The 26,318-nt window shown below is 38.0% G+C and overlaps 2 protein-coding genes across 2 annotated transcripts; one reads left to right on the top strand and one right to left on the bottom strand.

Annotated features, from left to right (window-relative positions):
• Positions 1 to 212: 212 nt before the first annotated feature.
• LOC116307962 (uncharacterized) lies at positions 213 to 12,731 on the top strand. Its single transcript, XM_031718293.2, has 19 exons — positions 213 to 432; positions 568 to 667; positions 1,457 to 1,564; positions 1,982 to 2,075; positions 2,484 to 2,609; positions 5,385 to 5,510; positions 6,064 to 6,110; positions 6,186 to 6,262; positions 6,491 to 6,560; positions 6,835 to 6,949; positions 7,468 to 7,518; positions 7,747 to 7,813; positions 8,265 to 8,371; positions 8,441 to 8,533; positions 8,748 to 8,978; positions 11,239 to 11,360; positions 11,545 to 11,579; positions 11,869 to 11,929; positions 12,062 to 12,731. The coding sequence occupies exons 1-19, from the start codon at positions 308 to 310 to the stop codon at positions 12,221 to 12,223; spliced, it is 1,917 nt and encodes a 638-aa protein (XP_031574153.2). The 5' UTR covers positions 213 to 307; the 3' UTR covers positions 12,224 to 12,731.
• Positions 12,732 to 13,686: 955 nt separating this feature from the next.
• On the bottom strand, positions 13,687 to 25,760 carry LOC116307961 (xylosyl- and glucuronyltransferase LARGE2s). The gene is made up of 23 exons (XM_089027048.1): positions 25,437 to 25,760; positions 22,632 to 22,808; positions 22,014 to 22,072; positions 21,725 to 21,896; positions 21,584 to 21,618; positions 20,729 to 20,824; positions 20,558 to 20,641; positions 19,557 to 19,634; positions 19,340 to 19,471; positions 19,090 to 19,185; positions 18,957 to 18,986; positions 18,345 to 18,451; positions 17,702 to 17,789; positions 17,174 to 17,278; positions 16,777 to 16,864; positions 16,340 to 16,464; positions 16,130 to 16,245; positions 16,000 to 16,033; positions 15,628 to 15,734; positions 15,468 to 15,540; positions 15,130 to 15,254; positions 14,312 to 14,410; positions 13,687 to 14,235 (listed from the first exon to the last, which is right to left on the bottom strand). The coding sequence occupies exons 1-23, from the start codon at positions 25,579 to 25,581 to the stop codon at positions 14,145 to 14,147; spliced, it is 2,262 nt and encodes a 753-aa protein (XP_088883174.1). The 5' UTR covers positions 25,582 to 25,760; the 3' UTR covers positions 13,687 to 14,144.
• Between the last annotated feature and the right edge of the window lie 558 nt (positions 25,761 to 26,318).

Genomic DNA, 26,318 nt, shown 5'->3' with positions numbered 1-26,318 from the left:
CGATTCTTGCCGTCCTTTCTTTCCTTATTACGTCATAAAGAATGACGTCACACCGCAGGACGAGAGGGAGTAGGATCTAGTAAACACGCACCAGTCTCCTCGCGGTCCAAGGCGGCATTTTTCAAATGAAACATATTTAAAGTGTTTACCAGTTCAACATTTAAATGGTTTTTTCTTCCAAAATACGATCTTTTTAACAAATTTCGAAAACTTCCAAGTCAATTTTTAGTAAGATAAACGTTTTTATTGTCTAAAAAGAACTAAAATCATAAATTCTAAGCGTCAAACTCATTGAAATAATTTTGCAATGTCGTTGAGATGGGAACAAGATCGAACGATTGATCAAATTTTACAGTTTGATGAATATGGATTCGCGATGTTTAAACCAGGTACAAACAATGCTGAAGACGATGATCGCTGCCATCAGTATAAGTGAGTATCAATTATCAGTTCTATTGCTGGTAAGAAAAACTTATGACCAGCTGTCGTTTGGGTCAATGATGCGACACATAAACCACATCGCACTGCATAATATTCTTTCACATTTTCCTACTATTTATTATTCAGAGATGATTCGTTGGAATATTCCAGTAAAAAGACCAAAACATGGAAGAGAATCATGGAGAACTTGGACAACAGTTCAAGTCGGTTCATGTCTCCACATCATGTAAGCAGGGTTCAATGTTTTCTTTGATCGCTTTTATATTAACTGAGAAGTTTTACTATCCACATTTAATACTACTGTAGTTACAGTACAACTACTGTAACTGGGGCCACTTGGAGAGTTACACAAGAGAAACGATTAAAATCTAGAATGACAACAATACATTGTTATACTAGTATACCATTGGTATACTAGTGGTGCCAATCAGAGACCTAAGACTGCACAAGAATTGTAATTTGACCCTGACGTTACAGTAAAAAAGTTGATAGCCATCGTCATTTTCACATGGGAATAAAAATATATTTTAAAAGGCTATTATTTTCTGCTGATTTCTGATTGGCTTCATTACCCACAGTTGGAATGTATTGTTTTCATTCTACGATTTGATTGGTTCTCATTATCTAAGTGACCCCGCGGTTAAAGTAGTTGCACTGAATATTCCCCTAGTTGCACACTTCTAATTTTAAGCCCTCTGCTCCTTGTCATTTGAATTATTGTAATCAGGACAATGCCTGGCCAAAGATGGCACTTGTCTGGCCGACCCTCTGACTGGTCAGATTGACTGGTCACATCATCATGTCTGGCCATTCAATAGCTGTAATTTTTAGTGCTGGTTCGTTGAAAGTTAATTTTGAAAGGGGTGTTAATAGTTTGACTTACGCACAGGAGCAATGTATAAAGTTGACATTCATATTTTTAGCAGAGGGGGGAGGAAGGATTTATAACCATTCCAACCCCACCCCCCAGGATCTGTTACCTTCCTTCCATATTTAATACTTATTTTGCAAATAGTTACGTCAGTCAATGAAGTCTGGGGTACCAAAAGAAGTCCGTGGTGATTTATGGAACAATCTTCTAGATACTAAAGCCATACGTGCAAACACTTCATTCAATTACCAGGTATAAAACTGCCATTTATTACATCTCAGGGGGGGACTGGTGGTTTTCATGGGAGGAATAGTTTTTTGTATAACATATCCCCCTCTCAAGAAATTGTGTAAATTTCCCCCCCCCCCAACAATTTTTTATCCATTTATTCCTCAAAATAATTACCCCCCTCAAGTTATGTAGACTCATGTAGACTAGCCTTGTAGAGATTTGTTGTATGTTTAGACTTGTTTTTATTATTATCATCTGTAGACTAGCCTTGTAGAGATTCGTTGTATGTTTAGACTTGTTTTTATTATTATCATCTGTAGACTAGCCTTAAAGATATTCGTTGTATGTTTAGACTTGTTTTTATTATTATCATCTGTAGACTAGCCTTGAAGAGATTTGTTGTATGTTTAGACTTGTTTTTATTATTATCATCTGTAGACTAGCCTTGAAGAGATTCGTTGTATGTTAGTTGACCTTGGTGTCAGTGAATATGGGGGTAGAAACTGCATTCAGCGTCTTGGTTTTGTACTTGGTAAGTATTTGACATAACACACATCATATATATCGATAGGTTTTTAGTACGTGAGTAGTCTCTATAGGAAATGTTCTGGAATGATTTGAACTGAAGCCCAGTTGCTGTCACCAATATAATGTAACCTGATTTGAATCCCAAACTCAACATTTTATTCAGGCTCTCTTATTTTCCTCCCTATGCAAAAATCAACTTCTAAATCCTACTTGACTTTCAGTGGCAAAAGAGCTACTCTGTTGCTTTCAGTTTGACCCTGTTGAGTTGCGCTAATGCTGTACTGGTGATTAGCGATGACAAGTTTGAACTACTGTACATTGCCATTATTTTATACTAGTTCTTGCATTAGATTTAGATCACATTTTCTAAAATTTGAACAAGAGGAGAAAAACATTTAAAATGTCTTCACAGGAAAGTTAAATAATGCAGGAATAGATGATAATGAAGGCAGTCCTGTGTCGCTGCAAGAAAGAACAACAGCCAAGGCAGAAATGAACCATAAAATTGGTGTCTTTAGACAAATCATGCTTGATTTGGGTAAGTTTTCTATATTTAATGTAGTTTGGCAAAATATTTTCCCGTATCATTCCATGTGTCATTTACTTGAGCAAAAGATTCTTCATTTGAGTTGTATCTATATTCATTGAGTCTTCTCAATTGTAACCGTTAAACAAAGAAATGATACTCTAGGAAATGACATGTGGTCTTGAGCAAAAGATTCTTTGTTTGAGTTGTATCCATATTCATGTGTCTTCTCATGTGTAACCGCTAAACAAAGAAATGATACTCTAGGGAATGACACATGCTCTGAAATGGTAAGACATTACACACAAGCTAAATTGGTTAATTCAAATGTGCTATTTTTGTTAATACAGAAATTCTAATTGTTATCTGTTTTGCTAATTTATTCAATTGTCTAGAAACAGAATCATGTTAAATGTACATTATTCACAAAATCATGAGGACAAACTTTGAATGAGGACTAATGCACTCCATGTTTGGGAATGTCCAGTAAACTAGTTGTCGTAAATAGACTGTCTTACGAATATGGCAGCCATCTTGAATTATGGGGTGTCTAGGGAGCAAACAGAAAATTCATAAAGCATAACCTGGCAGGGTTACATTTTTGAATAATTTCAAGTCTAGTTGTTTAGAATATTGATCCAACTACCTACCTGCAAATTCAATTGCTTTCTATATGTGGATCTTATTGAGAAGCCTGATGTTATATAAATAGGAAAGCCTGACATCTGTGCAGTCCATACAATAGTTACAGTACCCCCTCAGCATCCCCTAATGTCCATATTAAAAAAATAGAATTTAAGATGGCTACTGTATTGGTAAGGTCTATTTTAAATGGGAATGAACATTGATTCTAATATATATGTATAACATTATGTACATGTAAACTATTGCAATGTGTAATCTTAAAATTCTCAAGGTTCAACTACTGGCATTCCACCAGTTATGACTCTCCTCCTTTATTGTTCCCTTAAACTATTTGAGGTTTAGATTAGATTGGTACGACCATTGACAAGGGTGGTGATGACCCAAAAGAACATTTCTTGTTTTTCTGGAGATAAACCCTCATTCCTTCAATCAAACTCTTCACTTTTGGAAAAAATCCCTTGAGCAAATCTGGCACAGTTCGTTGAGCAGGACACTCTTCAATGTGTTCAAACCATATGCTGCCCTCTTTGAATCTAGTCTGCATGCGATTCATTAGAGATGTACATGTTCTTGATACTTGCGTTTGGGAGATGTTGAAGCGAACTGCAAGATCTCTCTCAGAAAATGACATTTTTATTCTACATAGTACAATAAGAAGTTGATCTCTTGGTTTCATTCCCCTGGGTCTGCCTCGGGGCCAATGTCCTTCATCCACAGTTAAACCAAGTCCAGCATATTCATAGCTTAAACTTTCACATGATGAAATGCCTAGAAAACTCAAGAATGCTTCAAACTCTTCCACGTTGAAGCCTGTGTAATAATTCAACAGTTTTGGTGTTTTACATAGGTTTTTGTATAAAAAGTAACTATCCTCTAAATCTTTTTCTGCTTTTACACGTTTTTCTCTTTCTTTCAGTACACTGAAATTCTAGGTTTTTTTGCTTTGATATTTCAGTTTCAACAGATACTTTTAAAATCCTATTCTCTCTTAACAAGTTTTCCTGCTGATCTTTTAGGTCATTTTCTCTTTTCAACCACTGGGCTCTCAAGTTTCTTTCTTTTTGAAGCCATGTTTTTCTCTCAGCTTCAAGGTTAATCCTGAGTTGATCGTTCTCTGCTCGTAGCCTTGATACTCTATCGAAGTACACAGGGACAAGGTTTTTAGTATCTTGTGCATCTAAAGTAGTTGAAGTTGCAGCATCGACTGTCATCATAGGCACACAGTCATTCTCATTACCTGATGGTCCTTGTGTTTGACATTTGTTCTTTGCTTGCTTGAGTTCCTTAATGACCCTTCTCAGTCCCTGCAGTTTTTCTACTTCTATTGAAGCATCATTTATACCTTGTGTTTCGTTCAAAACCGATCCATTTAGATCAGCAGTAAAGACAATCTCCTCTCCTATAACAAAGTCAGATGTTCTTGCCACCTTTGTCGCTTTATTTCCTTCATTTCGTCCTTTTCTTTTTCCCGATTGCTGCTTAAAAATCGTAGGTACAGCTCCTTTCTTTAGTCTTCTTCGTCCAGTTAGGGTTTTCTCGATGTATTTGGGCTCGAAATGTTCACTACAAATCTTCCAGTTTTTGTTGACCTCTTTCTTGTCAACTCTTGTTAACCATTCACTCAACAACCCTTCGTCTTGCGTTGGAAAAGAATGCCACGACAAATGCTTACAGTTCAGCTTCCTTGAGCTATTAGAACACCCACGGACAATACACCAAGTAGGCATGGCAGTTAGATCGTTATTTTGAAGGCGATCTTTTTAAACAAACGACCAAACTTTCAAATCTAGAATTTGATTTCAAAAAGAAACAAAACTGATGCTGGACGAGAGGGACTGGCACCCGCAACACAGCTGACCAAAAATTGTGTCGTCGCTCACCTTAAAGACACAGGCAGCCCATCAATATATATTATTTTTTTAAATAATGAGTGATTATCTAATACAATTTATTTTGGAGCCTAGAAATTAGTATGTTATTATTTGCATTTTATTATAAGATACACTGTAAACTTATAGTGTAATATTTTGTAAATTGATCATCTCCCTGTGATATGCGCAATATAAATATTATATAATTATTATTAATCATTATATGTCTAGTATCCATGGTAACGGTGATATGTCTATTTTGGTGTCGTAGAGAGATCATTCCCGACGCACAGAAGATTCATGGATGAAACATCTGAAGGCAAAGAAGGAAGAGCTTCGTTATTCCGTGTGTTAGCTGTATACTCACAGTATAACAAGTCAGTCTCCTATTGTCAAGGTAACCATAGTGATAGTAAAGACCACACCCACACCACCCCTCTCTCCCTCCTCAGGTCTTTAATTGCACCTCCAGCACCGATTGATTTCGCCAACGCTGAAACAATATATGCCGGTCATTCATGACGTAAGTGCGATTTTCGTACGAGTGGGAAACATGCAGTACTGACCGTTACAGCACGTACACGGTCTGTTACAGTGAAATGGCTTCCCATAAGAATGGATATTGTATGAGTGGGAAACATACGGTACTGACCGTTACAGCACGTACACGGTTCGACATGCTGTTACAGTGAAATGGCTTCCCATAAGAATGGATATCGTATGAGTGGGAAACATACGGTACTGACTCACAGCACATACAGTGCATGGTACGACATGCCGTAACATGGAAATGTCTGTTGCCCCCAAGTCACATACGCTACGATCAATACGGCTACGAACTAATTTGCCGTATCGTTTCCATTTTTCTTACGAAAACCGCCCTATAACTGACCCTGTTTTGTTGTCTTGATTGACGTTGATTTTGTCTTTGCATGTCGGAACACGTCTAGGGATGTCGTACATCGTTGGTATGTTACTAATGAACATGGATGAAGAGGTAATGATGATCAAAGGCTCCTTATGTTTGTTTGTTGTTTGTCTTATGTTTATTGATCTTGTTTTATGTTGATAGAAAGCATTCTGGTGCTTGGTCTCTCTGTTTGAACGGCCCAAATACCTGACTGGTTATTTCGATAACTCGCTCAGCAAGTAAGTACTCTCCCCCTCCTTTAAGGGCACTGATTTAAACATAATACTATGCACCGACTTCAAACTGAGAAGTTGTAACATGTGTTTGACACTGACGTGGATGAACTAACGACCCGTCTCGGCACTTGGTAAGCAAAGCATTGACTAGCTTAACAGTTTACATATTGATGTAATGTTTCACTATTATTATAAAGACTTGTTGGTTACTGTTGTCTTGCTTGGTCACAGGATACAGCGACATGCTTCAGTTTTTGAGGTGATCATGAAAGAGAGGAAAAACAAACTTTTTAAGCATTTGGTGAGTAAAACTTGATAGTGATGATGGTCGGTTGATGATGATGTCGGTGCTGTTGATGATGATGACGATGATGGTGATGATGATGGTGATGATGATGATGATGATGGTGAAGATGATGATGTTGATGATCATGAAATAATGAGTGGTTATGATGATTATGATGATGATGTCGATGCTGTCGATGATGAGGGTGATGATGATGATGATGGTGAAGATGATGATTATTTAATGTTGATAATAATGGTTACTGATATTTTCTCAAATACCTCTACAGGATAAACAAGGCATCAACCCTCTAATGTACCTGACGCCGTGGTTCATGTCTCTCTTTACATCTCTACCTTGTTGGGACACTGTTCTTTTCATATGGGACATGATCTTCCTTGAAGGTACATCATATCATCTCATTTCTTTCTGGTCTATCGAGTGTGTCCTAAATAATAACTCTTTCACATAACGTAGTATTTTACTTAGCTTCTCAGTAAGTATACGACTGTTGACATCGGTAGAAATGAATATCAACAGAAACTCATTAGTGGATTGAAAATCTGATACCAACTAAACAATAGCCTCGATAGAGATATAACCAGTCCGAGGTTTATTAAAGAAATAGAAAATGCGTGCTGTGTGTACAATTATAAAGCACGAGAACACGAGAGAAGTGTTAGGAGAAGCACGAGGCGTAGTTGAGTTTTTTCCGGCACTTTTCGAGTGTTCTGCCAATTCCAAAGTGCTTTATAATTCCACGCAGCACAGCAAGCACGTTTTTTAATTTCTTTTATAAAATTACAGGAATAACGAAACTGAAAGTGCGCGTGCGTGCTGTGTGCTCTCAAGCACACGCTCCCAACCAATCATGACGCGAGATTTAGAACAGTTATTTTATAAAATCTATTAATGTTGACAGGAGTGACTGTGATCTTCCAGGTGGCTCTTGCACTACTCGAGGTTCTGTCAGGTAAATTAGTCATCAGTTGACAGGATGTTTTAGTGGCGCACTAAAAATATTACTACTTATGTATATAAAAATATAAGTATCCTAAACTACAATAAGGATTAAAAAATAAGAAGTGATGAAGTTCCACATATCACTTTTCTCGACGCTAGAAAATGTGTTCGGCCTTTGCTGCCTAAGGATGAGACATGCAAACATGACTAAGTTAAACTTTGTTTTCCTTTTTCGTAGATTCACTTATGGCGACGACAGAGATGTGCCAAAATCTTCCCCTTCTACTTCACCCACCTCCAGAATTGTGAGTTGTTTTGTATAATACAATGTTAGCACTGTTAATTGCAGAATTAAAATAAACGCCAATCGTAGTTGTTGTCAAAAGAGCTCCTTATATTGATTCAAATAAATTGCTAGAGCGGTTTTCGTATCAGTGAGAAACAATACCGCAAACTCGTAGCCATACTATAGTCGTACCGTTTCTTACCGTAACCGTAACAACGCGTTGTGATTGGATGAATTACTGGAAGACAATGGGAAACCATTCCACTGTTACTGCATGTCGTACCATGTACGTGCTGTAAGTCAGTACCGTATGTTTCCCACTCCAACGATAACCATTCTTATGGGAAGCCATTTCCAGGTTACGTTATGTCGTACCTGGTACATGGCTGTAACAGTATCGTATGTTCCCATTTATTCGAATAACCGCTCTATGTTGAAATTTGACGCACTATTTTTACGGATAACAACAGAACCAGCCGAGAGAGACTTGTCCCGGTCGTGTTCCGGTCACATGTTCAAAAGTGGGAGATCGATTCCATTCAAGCGGTCTTGGCCGAAAAGAAAGAAAAACAAGATGGTAAGCTGGACACACTGTACATACAACAATGGGCACAAATATTCAAACGCCTTTTTCACCTTTTCACAGCGAATTCCAAGAAGCGCAACAAGAAAGAAACCAAGGAAAATTCACCAAGTTATAAAAGACTCAAACTACAAACATCTGAATACAGTAAAGAAGGTGAGATATTGTGTAGTAAGGTAGGATAGGATAGTGGTCGGATAAATCAGGTGGATGGTCGAATACCACAGGTGTTCAAGTACTGAATACTGTAAAGAAGGTGAGATATGGAGTAGTAAGGTAGGATAGGGAAGTGGTCGGATATGTCAAGTGCATGGTCGTATAAAGCAGGTGATCCAATGAGGCAAACCTAACTTTTTTGTTATTGTACTAGGAAAATCCGTGTCAGTCTACCACGAGCCCCCGATCATCAGCCGCATTGTAGACTACATAGCCGCACCCCTCAGACAAGTGATCGGCCTCGGGAATTCAGCCAGCAGTAACCCGGCTGATATACACTCTAACGAAATAGAGATGATTACATTCTCATCCAGTACGGGCCAGAGTCCTCCCGTACAGTCCGGGGGATGCTGCACTTCCGCTCACGCATCTCCTTTTTCTACAGGTAAGACAAATAACTCACGCAGCACTGATAGGGTAAAATTTCAATGATAGGGTAAAATTTCGAGGCTTTATTTCACGTTTTGATGATTTTATTGAAATGTTTGATGATTCCCCATACATTTCCTTATAACAGGACACCACAGAAACCAAGCTTGGGCTACCTGTGCACTAACGGGGATCTCGGGTGTGTAGGGATGTGTACAACACTAACGGGGATCTTGGATGTAAGGATGCGCGCAGCACTAACGGGGATCTAGGGTGTAGGGATGCGCGCAGCACTAACGGAGATCTCGGGTGTGTAGGGATGTGCACAACACTAACGGGGATCTCGGGTGTAGGGATGCGCGCAGCACTAACGGGGATCTCGGGTGTAGGGATGCCAGCAGCACTAACCACAGGTAGCCCAAGCTTGGTTTCTGTGGTGTCCTGTTATAAGGAAATGTATGGGGAATCATCAAACATTTCAATAAAATCATCAAAACGTGAAATAAAGCCTCGAAATTTTACCCTATCATTGAGAAATAGCACTTCTTTCGCTCTGCGTGGTTATTTTTTTAATTTAGCCCGTTTTAAGGATTTTTTCCCCCACCAGTAAGAAATAAGAGAAGGTTGGAAACTCGGGATCCAAAAGCGAGCCATCACGAGTCTTTGAAACCTCGTACGTCTTCGAATTTTCTTTCCAGCGCCAAATTTTAGTCATGACCCTTCTCTCACATCCCTATAGAACCGAGAAAGTCGCATTAGAGATTAGTCTTCGCGTCTTTAAGCCATGAAATTTGCCTGTATTCACATACTACCTCGCTTGTTCTGACCCGTACTTGGAGCTCACTGTACACCAGTTCAACGGATTTCTTTCGGCAACCGACCCGAGGTCACGCCGGAAGTCTTCGTATCGTAAATGCGGATTGGATTTGGATATAGTCTTTCTTCGGAATTATGGTGAGTGTATTTTTTAACGGCCAAAGATATTGTGTCACTTGTATGGAGCATACAAGAGTTTTACACTGCTGTCATCATCATCATCATAATAATAATAATAATAATAATAATAATAATAATAATAATAATTATAACTCTATTTACAGAGGATAAGAACACTTTACAGTTATAAACTGATAAACTAGTGGCCTTCGAATTATTACTTTTGTTGCACACCGCACACCATCCTGTTTAATTTTGTGACACCCTAAGAGGTACCAAAATAGTAAAATAGTGTATTTTTTAACGGCCTAAGATACAAAAGTATTTAACTTATAACTTCGAAGAAAGACGATATCCAAATCGAATCCGCATTTACGATACGAAGACTTCCGGCGTGACCTCGGGTCGGTTGCCGAAAGAAATCCGTTGAACTGGTGTACAGTGAGCTCCAAGTACGGGTCAGAACAAGCGAGGTAGTATGTGAATACAGGCAAATTTCATGGCTTAAAGACGCGAAGACTAATCTCTATTGCGACTTTCTCAGTTCTATAGGGATGTGAGAGAAGGGTCATGACTAAAATTTGGCGCTGGAAAGAAAATTCGAAGACGTACGAGGTTTCAAAGACTCGTGATGGCTCGCTTTTGGATCCCGAGTTTCCAACCTTCTCTTATTTCTTACTGGTGGGGGAAAAAATCCTTAAAACGGGCTAAATTAAAAAAATAACCACGCAGAGCGAAAGAAGTGCTATTTCTCAATGATAGGGTAAAATTTCGAGGCTTTATTTCACGTTTTGATGATTTTATTGAAATGTTTGATGATTCCCCATACATTTCCTTATAACAGGACACCACAGAAACCAAGCTTGGGCTACCTGTGCACTAACGGGGATCTCGGGTGTGTAGGGATGTGTACAACACTAACGGGGATCTCGGGTGTAGGGATGCGCGCAGCACTAACGGAGATCTCGGGTGTAGGGATGCGCGCAGCACTAACGGGGATCTCGGGTGTGTAGGGATGCCAGCAGCACTAACGGGGATCTCGGTCGTAGGGATGCGCGCAGCACTAACGGGGATCTCGGGTGTAGGGATGCGCGCAGCACTAACGGGGATCTCGGGTGTGTAGGGATGTGTACAACACTAACGGGGATCTCGGGTGTAGGGATGCGCTTAGCACTAACGGGGATCTCGGGTGTGTAGGGATGTGTACAACACTAACGGGGATCTCGGGTGTAGGGATGCGCGCAGCACTAACGGGGATCTCGGGTGTAGGGATGCGCGGAGCCCATGTCTGGGAATCATGATATGCGATATGATTTGATATCTGATTTTTCGCTTCACAGTGAATGCAGCTCTATCTCCTAACTTTGTTGTAAGAGGTGCCAGTAGATACCACACCAAAAGGTTAACGAGCCCCGCGCGGCGAAGTCCAAGACTACTAGCAAAACGACGAATGCAAATGAAGGTATATTGCCTACACAGTTGCTATTAGTGTCGTGACACAATGTCACCCATTGCTCACTCCCCTAAAGGGAGTGAACGTTGCGTGACGACATTGCTGCAAAAGAGACTATATTGATGTATGCTTCGTTTTTTTATCATGTTAATGTGCATTTAAATCTTCCAATATATATTTTTTTTTCATGAAGGCTTTCAACGCGTCTACTTCAAGTTTAGTAGGAAGGTAAATATTCCACAGCTTTAAAATCAAACCACGATGCATTAGTCTAAGTGCTGGGTTTACACTTACTCCACCCTCTGTGTATTACTTCCACAGCTAAGAAGAGTGTGTATCTGCGTGGGGAAGGGGAGGGGTAGTGGATCTTTAGCTTGGAATGACTCCGCTAAAGTCTAATTGCTACAGGAAATGATTGCAGGAATGATTGCCCTTGTTTTATTCTGTATTGTCATTTAACAGGGATGTACTTGGGTTTAATATCATTCATGCTATCACTGTTATTATTGGTTTGTAGTTCTGCCAAGAATCAACATTCATTTCGTGTGTTCAACACCCCAACACCATTACGTCACAAGGTATATTACATTGATATTAATAATAATAATGATATATGATGCTGATATTATTGATATTAATAATAATATAGATAATGATAACAGTCCCCCTGTAGCTTTGTTAGTACCCAGGTCACTTTCTTTTCTCAACAGTTGGACATAAATCACCACAGGATTCCCAACACCTCTTGTCAGACAGACTCCCCATCATCCACAGCTGTGTTTTCACCTGACTTGTCTTTCACCTCAGATGTTGAGTTGGTGGAGTTAAACCAGACGGACAAGAAGTTAAACTATGACAATATTGATGTTTAATAAGTTTTATACCTAAATATATTGACCAATGAAACATACATCCCTTGCCCCAGGAAACTTGATTTATGCAGTTGCCCTTCACATACACATTGCACTAGCGCAAGATACCTGCATATCAATATATTACTAATGACAGTATGGTAATCAATGAAAGATACATCACTACCCCCTACCCCTGGGGACTTGATTCATATGGTTGCCCTTCGTGTGCATTGCACTAGCGCAAGATACCTGCATATCAATATATTACTAATGACAGTATGGTAATCAATGAAAGATACATCACTACCCCCTACCCCTGGGGACTTGATTTATATGGTTGCCCTTTGTGTGCATTGCACTAGCACAAGACACCTGCATATCAAAATATTGATGAACCAGTTATACTTTATACCAATATACCAACACCAATGACACAATGTATACCAAACATTATACCAATATACCAACACCAACAACACAATGTATACAGAAATTATACATCTTTGAATTTTAAAATTAAACCTGCCAATCAGAAACAGTGGTTTGTTGCCTTTTCTTGTATATCGAGAGTTGTACTCTGGGATTGTGAGCCTGTATCCCCCAGACCCAAGACAAGAATGTAAGTTCCAACTTAACCTCGAGTAAGTCATTCGAACTCACAGATAAATGTGACCTAACCCATTTAAAGCAACCCGCAAAGCAAGTTGTGTCAAAATTAAGATTAGATATTCATTTTGATGCGACTGCTCGTTTTAGTCAGGTCACATGACCTAAAGTGCAAGGGTGTACCCTCATCACCTTACACCTCTAACAAGTTATTCAAACCTAACATGCTAATTAATTCAACTGTGACTTAGCCGTGCCCCGACTTGGATCAGCCCAGAGGTTGTTTCATGGTTAGATCGGTGAGTTAGCCATGCCCTGACTTAGATAAGCCCAGAGGTTGTTTCAGGGTTCTATCTGTGAGTTAGCCATGCCCTGACTTAGATCAGCCTAGAGGTTGTTTCAGGGTTCTATCTGTGAGTTAGCCATGCCCTGACTTAGATCAGCCTAGAGGTTGTTTCAGGGTTCTATCTGTGAGTTAGCCATGCCCTGACTTAGATCAGCCCAGAGGTTGTTTCAGGGTTAGATCAGCGAGTTAGCCATGCCCTGACTTAGATCAGCCCAGAGGTTGTTTCAGGGTTCTATCTGTGAGTTAGCCGTGCCCTGACTTGGATCAGTCCAGAGGTTGTTTCAGGGTTAGATCAGTGAGTTAGCCATGCCCTGACTTAGATCAGCCTAGAGGTTGTTTCAGGGTTCTATCTGTGAGTTAGCCGTGCCCTGACTTGGATCAGCCCAGAGTTTGTTTCAGGGTTAGATTGGTGAGTTAGCCATGCCCTGACCTGAATCAGCCCAGAGGTTGTTTCAGGGTTAGATGTGTGAGTAAGCCGTGCCCTGACTTGGATCAGCCCTGAGGTTGTTCAATGGTTTTCAAGTTAGACTATAAGAAACAAAACTGTTTATTAAATTATACATAAAAATATAGATTATTTACAAATATATATTGATATATATTAATCTCCTATAAAATAATTGTTGTGTCCAAGTCATTAGGCAATGCATCATGTAGAATTCCATTACAGTACAATATATGTATGTATGTCTGCAACATGGGTCTATACCTCATTCATTCACATGTCAGTGAAGTATCATCAGTGATGGGTTCAGGTGAAGGGCAGGGATGGCTAGATGGTTTCGCTCATTTAAAAACATGTTTTGTTAATATATATATAATCCCTGATATAAATAGTGTTCATAGATCATAACCAAGGATTGAAATGGAATCCCGAGTAAATTAGATTGACAGAATATCCCTTTCTATAAATAACAAAACATAAAACCAACGCGACCCTTTATGGGGCAGCGCACAATCTATCCAAGTTACTATGGTAACCTTCTGTTAACTATCCAGCTCCAATTCTGGGAATTTATCTTGTCCGTATTTATCAAGAAGATATTTCTTGAAGTCTTCTTTTAACTCTTTTATACACCTGTAAAAACAAGCGAAACACGCTGTCTGTTATGATTGATTAACGATGGTGTTCAAGGCAGATCATGTGATATTACCTTCTGTATTGATGACTAGAGCGAAATTTAAAAATATCAAACGACAAGGAATGAGGAAGATGAATGATAAAGGCATTAGGAAGAACCATGAACTCATACCTGAAAAAAACAACCAATAGTTTAGAATAAGGAACAAAACAGGCAAACCCCACATATGTGGTTCAGACTTAGGAAATAGCAAACCAATCACTGTTGCAGCAGTTTTACCAATGTAATTAATCTTGTCCCACAAACAACTACAGCAGCACTACACAGTACTACAAGGATTGCGAGGACTATTTTCTTTTATTTTCACAGAACAGTAAACAATGGAAACAATTTATAATCAATTTTCTGCCTTCAGCATTTTGAATTATGCAATATTCCCGGGGGGGGGGGGGGGGTACTCCCCTATATTCGCTAGATGGGTACATGCCTACATGCCGCCAAAGAGGGTATGGTTTTCAGCGATTCTACTCTGGAACAGGATATATAAAGTCGCCCTCGCTCTGGAACAGGGTATATGAAATCACGCTCTCTCCTCTCTGAAACAGGGTATCTATTTTTGCAATACCAGAACAGAGTATGGTTTTCAGCCATCTTACTCTGGAACAGGGTATGAATTTCAGTGATTTTACTCTCAAACAGGGTCAGGGCTCTGAGGGCTCAGCGGCACATCCCTACCCTAAACGGGCAAGAGTACCCAAGATATTCAAACTATATAGTTCATCTTGTTGGGCATAGCAGCAGTGATGAAGGGGAGTGCGAACCACAAATTCCAGGGTTTTTGTTCTCAGTGAGAAAGATGGATAGACAAATAGACAGACAGACAGACATACCCTTGTGCATGGACTTCCATGATTTGAGATACTTTATTCCATCCAAACCCAACAAACCTAGTGTCATAACGTACTATATTCTTGGGTACAACAATGTATGGCTCATAATCTTCTTCCCACTGCACCTGGAATAAGACAACACACTTATTCATTCAATTCCCTTTACTAATACACTGTTAATCCCACACTGTCATCTTCATAATTATTACACGTTTAAAACTCAATGTGGTTCATTGCTCTCACAGACACATTGTAAAAACATTTTCATACGCTGGGGCTTTCTTTTGTTTTTTTTCCTAGACCATTTATTCATCAGTATTTACAGTACACATACATACAGGGTATGGTGTGGTAGCTGTTCTCCACTTGGCATAGTTGGTTGGAGCATGTCCTTTACTCCATTCATTAGACCTGGTCATATCCAAACAATAAATATCATTAATCATTACTCAACAAATCATAGTAATTAATATGAAGAATGAGTAACTAAATACCCACCTGAATGTGAACACGGTCCCAAGGTCCCACTGAGACAACAAGTCTGACTTTGTTCGAGGAAAACTGAGTTTATAACGAAGAGTTTCGAATGCTGGAACAACATATGCCTAATACAACCAAAAGTTAGAGGAAAAATTGATTAGCAAAAACAAGTATGTTAAGCCTGCTGTGGCTTGTCAAGTCACCTAGAAGCATTGACTTAGAGTTTGAAATTATATGAAATGGTAAGTCTGTAAAGATAAGTTTGTTATTATGTCTGTTGTTGGAAAGTAATAATTTTCACTTGATATTTGACCCTTGTGTCAAAGGACTCTTGAATTACACGAAAAGCAATTGTGCCAATCACGAGTAACCATCAACCAGACAACTTACCTTCTTACCAGCATATGATGCCTTGAGCATTTGTCTGCAACATGTAATAAAATATTATTAACAAACATCAACAATTCACAGCTAACTGTCCAGTTCACAATGGTATATGACATGGTTTGCAAATACTTACCTAATATATGCGTCTAGTTCAGGCATGGGTAGAAAATCAATGTCCGAGAGAAACACAAACGGTGTTCTTGTGTTGTCAAGGGCAACATTTCGCAGGTAGTTGACTGGGTAGAATTGCTGGGGGGAATAATGAATATCAAAATTATTTCAAGCTATCATTATCGAAGATATAACATAAAATGCATACAGATCAGGGCGTGGTGGTACTTACACCTTCTTTGAAGACAATATGATAACCAACATTGGTTCTTGACTTGAGAACAGGTGAGTTGAGGGCATAGTTTAGAAACTGTTGTGCTTCACTATCAGACATGTAGAGAGCTAAACTTATTGGACCTACGATATTGTTAGGATTCAGGCATGTTACAACTAACACTAACAGGTTTTTCAAGGTATTTATAATCAAGTGTACACTTAACATTGTCGGAACCAGAGGAGATAGGCAATAGAAATCAGGTCATCCAAAGGAATTAATGGGCATAATCAAGATCTTTGAAAAGGTTTTATCAATACAAACAACACTAGATTATTATCTTAACAATCTCAATAATAAAAAGAAACACAAAAAGTAATTCCAGCTATTCTTGGATTTTGGAATCTCTTATCACCAGTATTTAACTCTGACAGCTTTGCTTGAAATGAGGTTACCTGCCCAGTTTTGACACAATGCTTCAATCATCTGTAGTCTGTCCATGGACAGCTGTGCTACAAGTGTTACATCATGATCACCAACTGCCTACATAAAACAACAATCAACATTATATTAAAACCAATTTCATTAACCATCAATAAAAATGGTGTTAAAGGGTCAAATCTTTGCATTGTCATTTTGACCAGTAGCATTTAGATTGAAATAAGGTATGACTAAGCTCTGGCCTAAGATCATGACTCTTGATTGAGCGACCGTTATTTTAAGCCCTGAGTGAGTATGTCATATACATGAACATGACAGCCCACAAAGGAGACTCGGCAAGAACTCCTTGTGTTACAACATAAAAATTAAAGAAATATTTTACATTATTAGTGCATTCATTGGTTTACTTACTGTAGTAAAGTCATAGTTTAGATAGTAAAGATGTGTTCTGTGGATGATGAAGTGTTGTTGTTTAAATTCATAGCAAGGGTCTTCACTGTCTATGCCATTAGGTATCTGTAGTATATCAACAGTATTCAAGTATTAACCCTATTATATGTCATTACTGTATATATGAGTAGGTATGGGGTGACTGCCTAAGACAGTAGGTACCTGTAGTATATCAACAGTATTCAAGTATTAACCCTATTATATGTCATTACTGTATATATGAGTAGGTATGGGGTCACTGCCTAAGACAGTAGGTACCTGTAGTATATCAACAGTAAAGCGTGAACCCTATTATATATGTATTGTTATTGCATATTTAACAAATCATAGTCAGTTTTCTATGGGTCTGTACTGTAATCTAATTGCTCTGTGCACGTGTGAAGGATGTCGTAAGCACAAGCAGGTCTAGCCTCTAATCGACAATGGTTCTAAGCCAATCAGCGCATGAGAAATTTCCAAGTTATGGTAAAGTGAGTACGTATGGTTTACCTTGGTAACGACAGCTATCTCACTTGATGTTAGAGTACTGTTGGATTGGTCTACTGGTTGAAAATCTTCACAGTGAAAAAGCCATCTCCTACACAGAAATAATAGATTATTAACTATTTGGTCAGTTTTCAATATTCCTTCAACCTTCTTGAAATCTTGGGCTGATCTAAGTCGAGAGATGATTAATTCACAGATCATATTTACCCTAGTAATGTACCATCATGCTCAAGGGATAGGTGTATATATACCTTAGTAATGTACCATCATACTCAAGGGATAGGTGTATATATACCTTAGTAATGTACCATCATACTCAAGGGATAGGTGTATATATACCCTAGTAATATACCATCATACTCAAGGGATAGGTGTATATATACCTTAGTAATGTACCATCATACTCAAGGGATAGGTGTATATATACCTTAGTAATGTACCATCATACTCAAGGGATAGGTGTATATGTACCCTAGTAATGTACCATCATACTCTAGGGATAGGTGTATATATACCTTAGTAATGTACCATCATACTCAAGGGATAGGTGTATATGTACCCTAGTAATGTACCATCATACTCAAGGGATAGGTGTATATATACCCAGTAATGTACTATCATACTCAAGGGATAGGTGCATATATACCTTAGTAATGTACCATCATACTCTAGGAAAGTAAGATAGAGGTTCCTGAAGAAATCGCCATGCTTGTTTTTAACCAGGAGTTTCTTGGGAGAATTCCAGTGGACAACCTTAACACAATCACATGAGAAAAATAATGTGAATCACAGAATTCCAATCATCATGTCCCCTCCCCTTCATGCCCCTCCCCTTCATGTCCCCTCCACTTCATGCCCCCTCCCCCTTCATGCCCCCTCCCCTTCATGCCTCTCCCCTTTCATGCCTCCTCCCCTTCATGCCCCCTCCACTTCTAGCCCACTCCACTTCATGCCCCCTCCCCTTCATGCCCCTCCCCTTCATGCCCCTCCCCTTCATGCCCCCTCCCCTTCTAGCCACAACCATCTAGCCCCAACCATCTAGCCCCAACCATCTAGCCCCAACCATCTAGCCCCAACCATCTAGCCCCAACCATCTAGCCCCAACCATCTAGCCCTTACTGAGTAAATCTGTAAATCTCAGTATGTATATAGGGGGCTAGATGGTTGGGGGCAACTTATCCAACCATCAAACAATACAATTTGTTGTGTTGGTAATGTTTATGATTTTTTAGAGCAGCTTTCAACATAATTATGATACCTTGAGCTCCGTGACTCTGGAATAGCATTGCTGAGGAAAGAGTATGAAATAATATAGATATTAAAATGAATTATCAATCATAAATAGCAAAACAACTGATAATTGATATAAAATGAATAATGCAATATTGTACCTCACTTCTAGTGTTGTCCCCTAACTGGACATTCCACACGCAGGGTAGTGTGAATATGATGTGAGGTTGATTCTTGATTACAGCATTAAAAACATCCTGTAGTAATAAGATAATGATGAGTCCACAAGGTGGAAGTGCCTACCAACCACTTGCTGACCCCCTACCAACCACTTGCTGACCCCCTACCAACCACTTGCTGACCCCCTACCCTATCCACTATCATGTAAGCCATCACACACAGGTTACATACTTGATCAGCCAGTGTCGTAGACAACATGTTCATCAGTTCTTTTTCAGCTGTAAGTCTCCATACATGTTTCCAGTTCATTTGTCTTAATCTATACAAGTCTAGTATCATCACTCCAGTATTAAAACCACGGCCCTTGAAAAATACCCACAATCAGTATAGAGGTTTTGTGTTATTACATGACGGCAGCCATGATGGATGACAATATGACAGTACCTACCAAAGCAGGCCAGGGTTTGTGGTTCTTCCATAGTTTACCAAGATACCAATCACTTTGATTCTCTACCAGACCTATTGCCTTGGCACACCAACAAACACAATGAATGAATGAATGGACTTTATGTCAAGAGGGTAACACACAATAGTTATAATTTTAAAAAATCATACTGATAACCCAAAACACAAAGCATAGTTACAGTTATGGTAAGATATAGTATGGCTACATATAATAAGCAATTATTGGATGAGGTTGAGCATGATAACACAGCCTCGGTCTTGATAATTTAAGATATTATGCAACAACCAAATTCAATAATTGCTTTATTATACATTTTGTATACTGAAAAAAAAAACATGAACATTAAATTATAGAGACAAGAATTATGAACGCCATGATGTTGCAGTGAAAAATGCAAAATTCTAAATTCAGAAATATTTCGAGATTTCTTCATGAAATATATGAAAATGAGTTAAGGATTCCTTAGATAATTGTTTTTGTGCATAATTCTGGAAATAAATACACATAATGAATAAAAACAAAGTTACTACAGTGTGACCTTGAATGAACTTGACATGATAAATGTATTATCTGTAGGAAGACCTACAGATAATACATTTATCATGTCGAGTTCACACGATATCAGGGATTGGCTGAGGGCTCTCGACCAATCAGAATTGAGATACTTAGTAAAAGGTATAATAATAGCCATTATCTCTATCCAGGGCTTGGACCAGTCATGATCACATGCTAATTAATTTAGCTCCACAGTCATACCTCATATCGGGCTAAACCCTACTGTTGAAAATGGCTGGTAAGACAAAGATTTGACCAGACAATTAAGAAAAGTACCAAATCTGGCCGGCCTTAATTGTCTGGCCATTATTTCAAGCCCTGCTAACATGTGGTAGTCTTGAGGCTTTCACATAGATTATACATGAGGTATTTTTGGGTTTGAAGCATGTGCTAACATGTGTTATCTCTATCATGTACACATGACTTACTTTCTTGCCAGTCAAGTTGTCAAGCAGCCTCCACAGCTCAGCTATGTCTGATGCAAGTATGATATCAGTATCCAGTACAATGACCTAGTGGGGCAATAACACTTCATTTGACAACCTTATATTGTTTGTTTAGTACTGTATTAGTAAGATGAAACCTGGGATAGTATTTACCTTATCAAGAGCTTCTGGGAGGGCCTCTGTGAGCACTAATTTCATCAAACCATAGACTCCAGAATAGTGTTTATTAGGTAACCACTTGACCTTATCCTGTGGAAAGAAACACCATCATTGTAAGGGACTGTTTATTTTTTACCAAGGGGGTATGGGTGGGGGTGTCATTAAATAAAAAATCAAGTTCAAGAAAGGGATCCACACTCGGCATCACATGGAAGTAGAATTTGTTAAGTCTTTTCCTTGATTTAAGGGTTTCTCTCCACATTCTCCAGTTCTCAATTTAGCCACTTCATGGTCTTAGTCAAATGGGTGGGTCCAGATGAATGTTCTTCTTGGCCACCTCCTTCCTGGCCTAGTCTGGGAATGTTTCTGTAATAATATATACTAGAACTACCCCTGGAAGAAGGATGTTGTGTGGTCAAGATATGAATATTTCATGGCATCCTATTCTGAACTGATTAAAGGGGCACTTGGGGCACAGTGTTGATGAGCAAATGACGTCACAGACTTCTCTAAACATTTAGTAAATATATAATACTTCCCAAAAATCAAGAAAAACTTTGATCTAGACCCTTGTTCTAGACTCTCAAACAGCTAGATTGTTCTAGTAAAGTTTAAGCTCGATAAAATCAGACTATTTTATGGCCAAGTCCCCTTAGGGTTAGGGACATAACCTTTGCATGGCTTTTATCTGATCTATAAATATTACAATATTCAGTCAATTCTTCTGAAGTATGTCTACACCTATGCAATGCTTGCAAATCTACATGATTTTGGGTATTGAAATGAGCTTTAAACATGAAATGAACGAATGCCGTCCACATATTTTCTTATAAAGTGTTGGTACATTACCATGTGATCGGTGATGGGGTAGAAGGCCATCTGTACTGGAAGACAAAACAATTTATCAATAATCACTGTACAAAATGTTAATAACGTCATGATTCTCATAATCATCAAATCTCCATCAATACCATAATTTGATATATTTACCTGCTGGTAGTTTCCAAGTTTTAAATAATGTTGATAAAATAATTTCAGAGACTGAATCAGTGAGAAAATGAAAATGTAAAGGGTTATGACGGTAGAATATAATGGACTTGACGAGGGTTACAGCTTGTCTGGTGGCATCATGACCAGCACATACCACACAGATATGGATAACCTAAACAGATAAATAATAGTACATGTTATCATATACATGCTGACCAACAATGCACAGTGCTTTTATTATGAATTCAGTTTCTTATCAGCGTTTGCATTACTTATTCATGGAACTCACCTCACACTGAGAAAGGCTTGATGTATCTGGACAACCAGATGTTTTATTAGCACTTTGATCTGAAGGGGGAAAAACATAAATAAAAAAAATATTATTAACTTTGTTTATAGAGGATAACACTTGACAGTATCTCAACTGATAAACTTGTGGTCCTCTGTTAACATCTCTAGTTAATTACGCCATTAACGTGATCATCCGAGCCACATGAAGGTCTAACGATTTGCAGATGTAATTACAAAGGCAGCACCTTCTCCTCAGTTATTTTAAGACCCTGAGTGTTGGTCCGGCCGAGGCTTGAACAACGACCTCCCGCACAACAGACCGATGCTCTTACCAACTGAGCTAACCGGGTGGCGGTTACATAGCGGTTAATATATTATTAATATGTATTAATATAATCATCACCATCATCATCATCACCATCACTATTACCATCATCATCACCATCATCATCACTATTACCATCACCATCACCATCATCATCACTATTACCATCATCATCATCACCATCATCATCATCACTATTACCATCACCATCATCATCATCATCATCATCACCATAATACAATAATTAATAATAATACTAACTATAATACAATAACAACAATAAAACATCACCTTGATTAATATCTTTAAGAGTGACTAGTTTAAGGTTTACATCGTGAAGTCTCTGATTGGCTAATTTCAGTTGATTTTTGAGATCATCATTTTGATTCTGTAGAGAGGCAAGTTTTTTCCATAACATAGTGTTGTCACTAGCATGCTTAGATATCTGTATCCTGGGCATGTCGCTACCTATGGAACAAACAAACAAACAAATATAATATACTGTTTCAGGAACATCAAATCCCGAAACAGCCTCTGGACTGAACAAAGTCAGGACATGACTGACTCACAGGTCTAAACCTGAAACAACCTCTGGGTTGCTCTAATTTAGGGCAAGCTAGAGCAAAGTTTGAACACTAAACAATCCTTTAGGGTGATCTAAGTCAGGGCAGAGCTGGGCTCACAAATCGAACTCTGAAACGAAAAAACATGTACAAAAGCAACAGTAATGGCTTTTAACTCCCATAAAAATATAGAATTCAGGGTTTTTGAGTCTTTGAGCGGCGAGGTAAATATTCTTCGTTATTCACTGAGGCTGAGGCAAATAATTGTTTTAGTATAAATACGCAGGTGATTCTTTCAAAAAATAAAATAAAAAGAATATAAAAGACATTTTTTTCTGGTAACAGCAACGAAGCGGCTGGCTACCATTTTGGATTATCACTGGAGGTGGTTATCGTGTGATAGTGTGAGTTTCTCAACCAATCAGCGCACAAGATTTTCAATAATCACCTGTGTATTTTTACTAATAAAAAATAATCATCATATGAATAAGCCTGGAGACAAGCACTTCAAAGTAATGCATTAAGTACTAATTCTAGAGAGAGTCTAACTTAGACACTAATATTGCCATACTAGTACTTTATATTAACACTGAAGTATAAGCCAACAGAATAGTGTTGTATTACAATGTAAGAATAGATGTGATATTTTATAATACCAATGCAGTTCACCCTAAAAATAAAAGAAGTGCTCTAAATCCTTTGGGAAAACCCTTCCCTTAACACATGTCAAACTATCTGTATAAATCCCTTGCTTCAAGGGATTATTAATTATTCTAATTTGTTTGCTATTTATATTCTTTCTCAGAATTATACTCTGACCCATTCCACTTTACACTGAGGATGGCAAATGTACGGCTGAAAAATGTGTTGTGTAAAATAAATACCAAATAGAGACTGAATTCCATTCTCTAAGCTCAATCACCCCACCTAAACACCTAAACACGTCTGAGGAATGAATATATATAATGTGATATATAATATGTTATTCTCATGAGTACAGTCTATAGTACACACACTAGTCTAGGATAAATATAGATGACACATGTACATGCAATAAATAGGGGTTAAACTATTGAAGGTCATGTTTTACAATACCTCAAGGCATTTGTGTGTTATAATCATCTTTATAATACAGACATTAGTACTAATAATAAACAAGGTAACGAAGTTGGGTGGTTTTACTTTCACACAAAAATGAGTCAATATGTTCAAAAAAAAAAGCTTTTTTTTCTACGAAAATTGTTTTTGTTTTTGTATTGACAATCATCGGTGATAATTTGTGCTAAAATTTTTCAATTATTAGTTTATGTAACAAAGAGTGAAACAAAGCATAGAAATAATATCTAAGGTTTGGTTCCAAAACCTTGGACTTCTTAAATAAGTTCAATGGCTTACCACGATCAAACAGATTTAAAGAATTTAACAGTTATTTCACATAGTACCATGATGAAGCTACTAGACTAGTGACAGATGATATCATATTCCTGTCTTCTAGTGTTACATGACTGTTTATAGGCAATCTACCAGCTACACAAATAGTCCTGGCTATCAATGCAGACAGATAACTTTCCTTGGAAACAAAAAAAATCCTTAAAATGTGAAACAACGACCCTATATGCACTGAAATAATTCAGGGCATGGCTACCTTACAGAAATTAGAACTAAACTGAAATATAAATGTAGGTTTTTCAAAGGGACAAAAACCAGAAAAACCCACAGCACCCTTAATTCCCAGATTGGATTATTAGAAGTTTGTGTTATCACTGGAGACTGTGGAAGCCCAGTGTAGCAAGATAAATGATAAACATCTGTTTGGTTAAATGAAATCTAGTTTGATGTTATTAAATGAAGCATCCAGAATTTCTGGGCTTAAATGGATTCTGCATGTGTTTTGCTTCAAATAGAGATAAAAATACAAAACCTGCCAAAGATAAGAATACTAGGGTTAGGTTCAATTGTTCAATGAAAACAGATCCTAAAGAATAACTAACTGGTGTGTGATAATATGACAGATGACAAAAAACAGGCTTTAAGATAATATTGATAAACCTTTGAATACATTTGAAGTGTTTGCTTTAGAAATACAAACCAAAACCAGTTGTCGTGTTATATGGAAGGCGTTTTGAAAAAGAATGAGATTTAATTCAAAATATTTGGGATAAAATCTAAGTTCCTAAAGGAGTAGAATTTAAAGTGTTGATACAATTATGGAAGAAATATCTTGTTCAAATTGTCACTATGAAAACAATAAACGATAAACTAGCTACATTCCGCGTAAGGATTGGAATTTGGAAGGAGGACAATACTAAAAAGAATAACTACATTAAAAGAGTATATACGTAATATTAATATTAAAGGAAGTATTTTTGAAACAAGTTGGAATAATGTTGAAAATGAGTGATAAATCAGTTTGTATGCCATATGTTGATCAGTGATATTTATCATATATTTGTACATATTTCGATATATTTAAAATAATGTTGATGTTTCTTCAAGTCTATTGATATAGAATGTGTAATATAGAGTAAAATACCTTGTGAATGATGTACAGGAGGGGTTATCCACCATAACACAACAGACGAACCAAGAGATAACATGAGTAAGACTCCCAATACTCGCACCTTCAAGACCCCCATACTGCCAGCTAACAACATCCTCCATGCCGTAGAACCATGCATACATCTACTGCCATCATCTTAAAGTGGTTTATGAGTTAGAATTAAAGTCGACCTTGGTGCTGGAGGAGAGTTTCATCGATGGTTTTTAGTAGACAAGACACACGACAAACTTCTCCTGCTCGTCTTGTCCGTCCTTGTCATACAGGCTAGACCCAGGCTAGACCCAGGCGCTGACGACAGGAAGAATATGGGTACGAGTAAGAGCTGCAGGAGAATATTTGGTTTGTGACGGTGAAAATGCTTGTTAGTATACCAAATAAGTCACTAATTACTCACTTGGATCTTCCTATCAATATTTTATTGATTGTTACGTTAGTTTCCAATGAATAAACATAAAGTAACAACCGTCTTTTTATATGACGCGAAAAACAAGTCAAAATACATGTATAAATACGTGTATCAAATACAAGTAAGCTTTTGTTTTCAACAATAGAACTTGACACTTTCTGTGACATTGACTGCGCATGTACAAGAATATGGCCAGGATGCTTCGACGTCAGATTTCTACGTAATACTATGCTGAATGTTAGAGAAATACTATACCTTCAACGATAATAGATGTAAACAATACATCTATTTTGGGAAAATTCAATGGAAACAATAAACCAGTAGAAAAAAATTAGATAGAGCCCTCAATGAGTTTCTCCATAAACTCGTTTAAGTCTGTTCCATCCCGGTATATCTCATTCGTCGCAAAATATTACAAAGTTATGATTGCCTTTGGACGTCCGTTGACC

Source organism: Actinia tenebrosa, unplaced genomic scaffold, assembly GCF_029948245.1.
Source record: "Actinia tenebrosa isolate PJP-AT-01 unplaced genomic scaffold, QUT_ActTen_1.0 PGA_scaffold10__47_contigs__length_13832649, whole genome shotgun sequence".
Taxonomy (NCBI): Eukaryota; Metazoa; Cnidaria; class Anthozoa; order Actiniaria; family Actiniidae; genus Actinia; species Actinia tenebrosa.
This window is presented reverse-complemented; position numbering and strand designations above follow the sequence as displayed.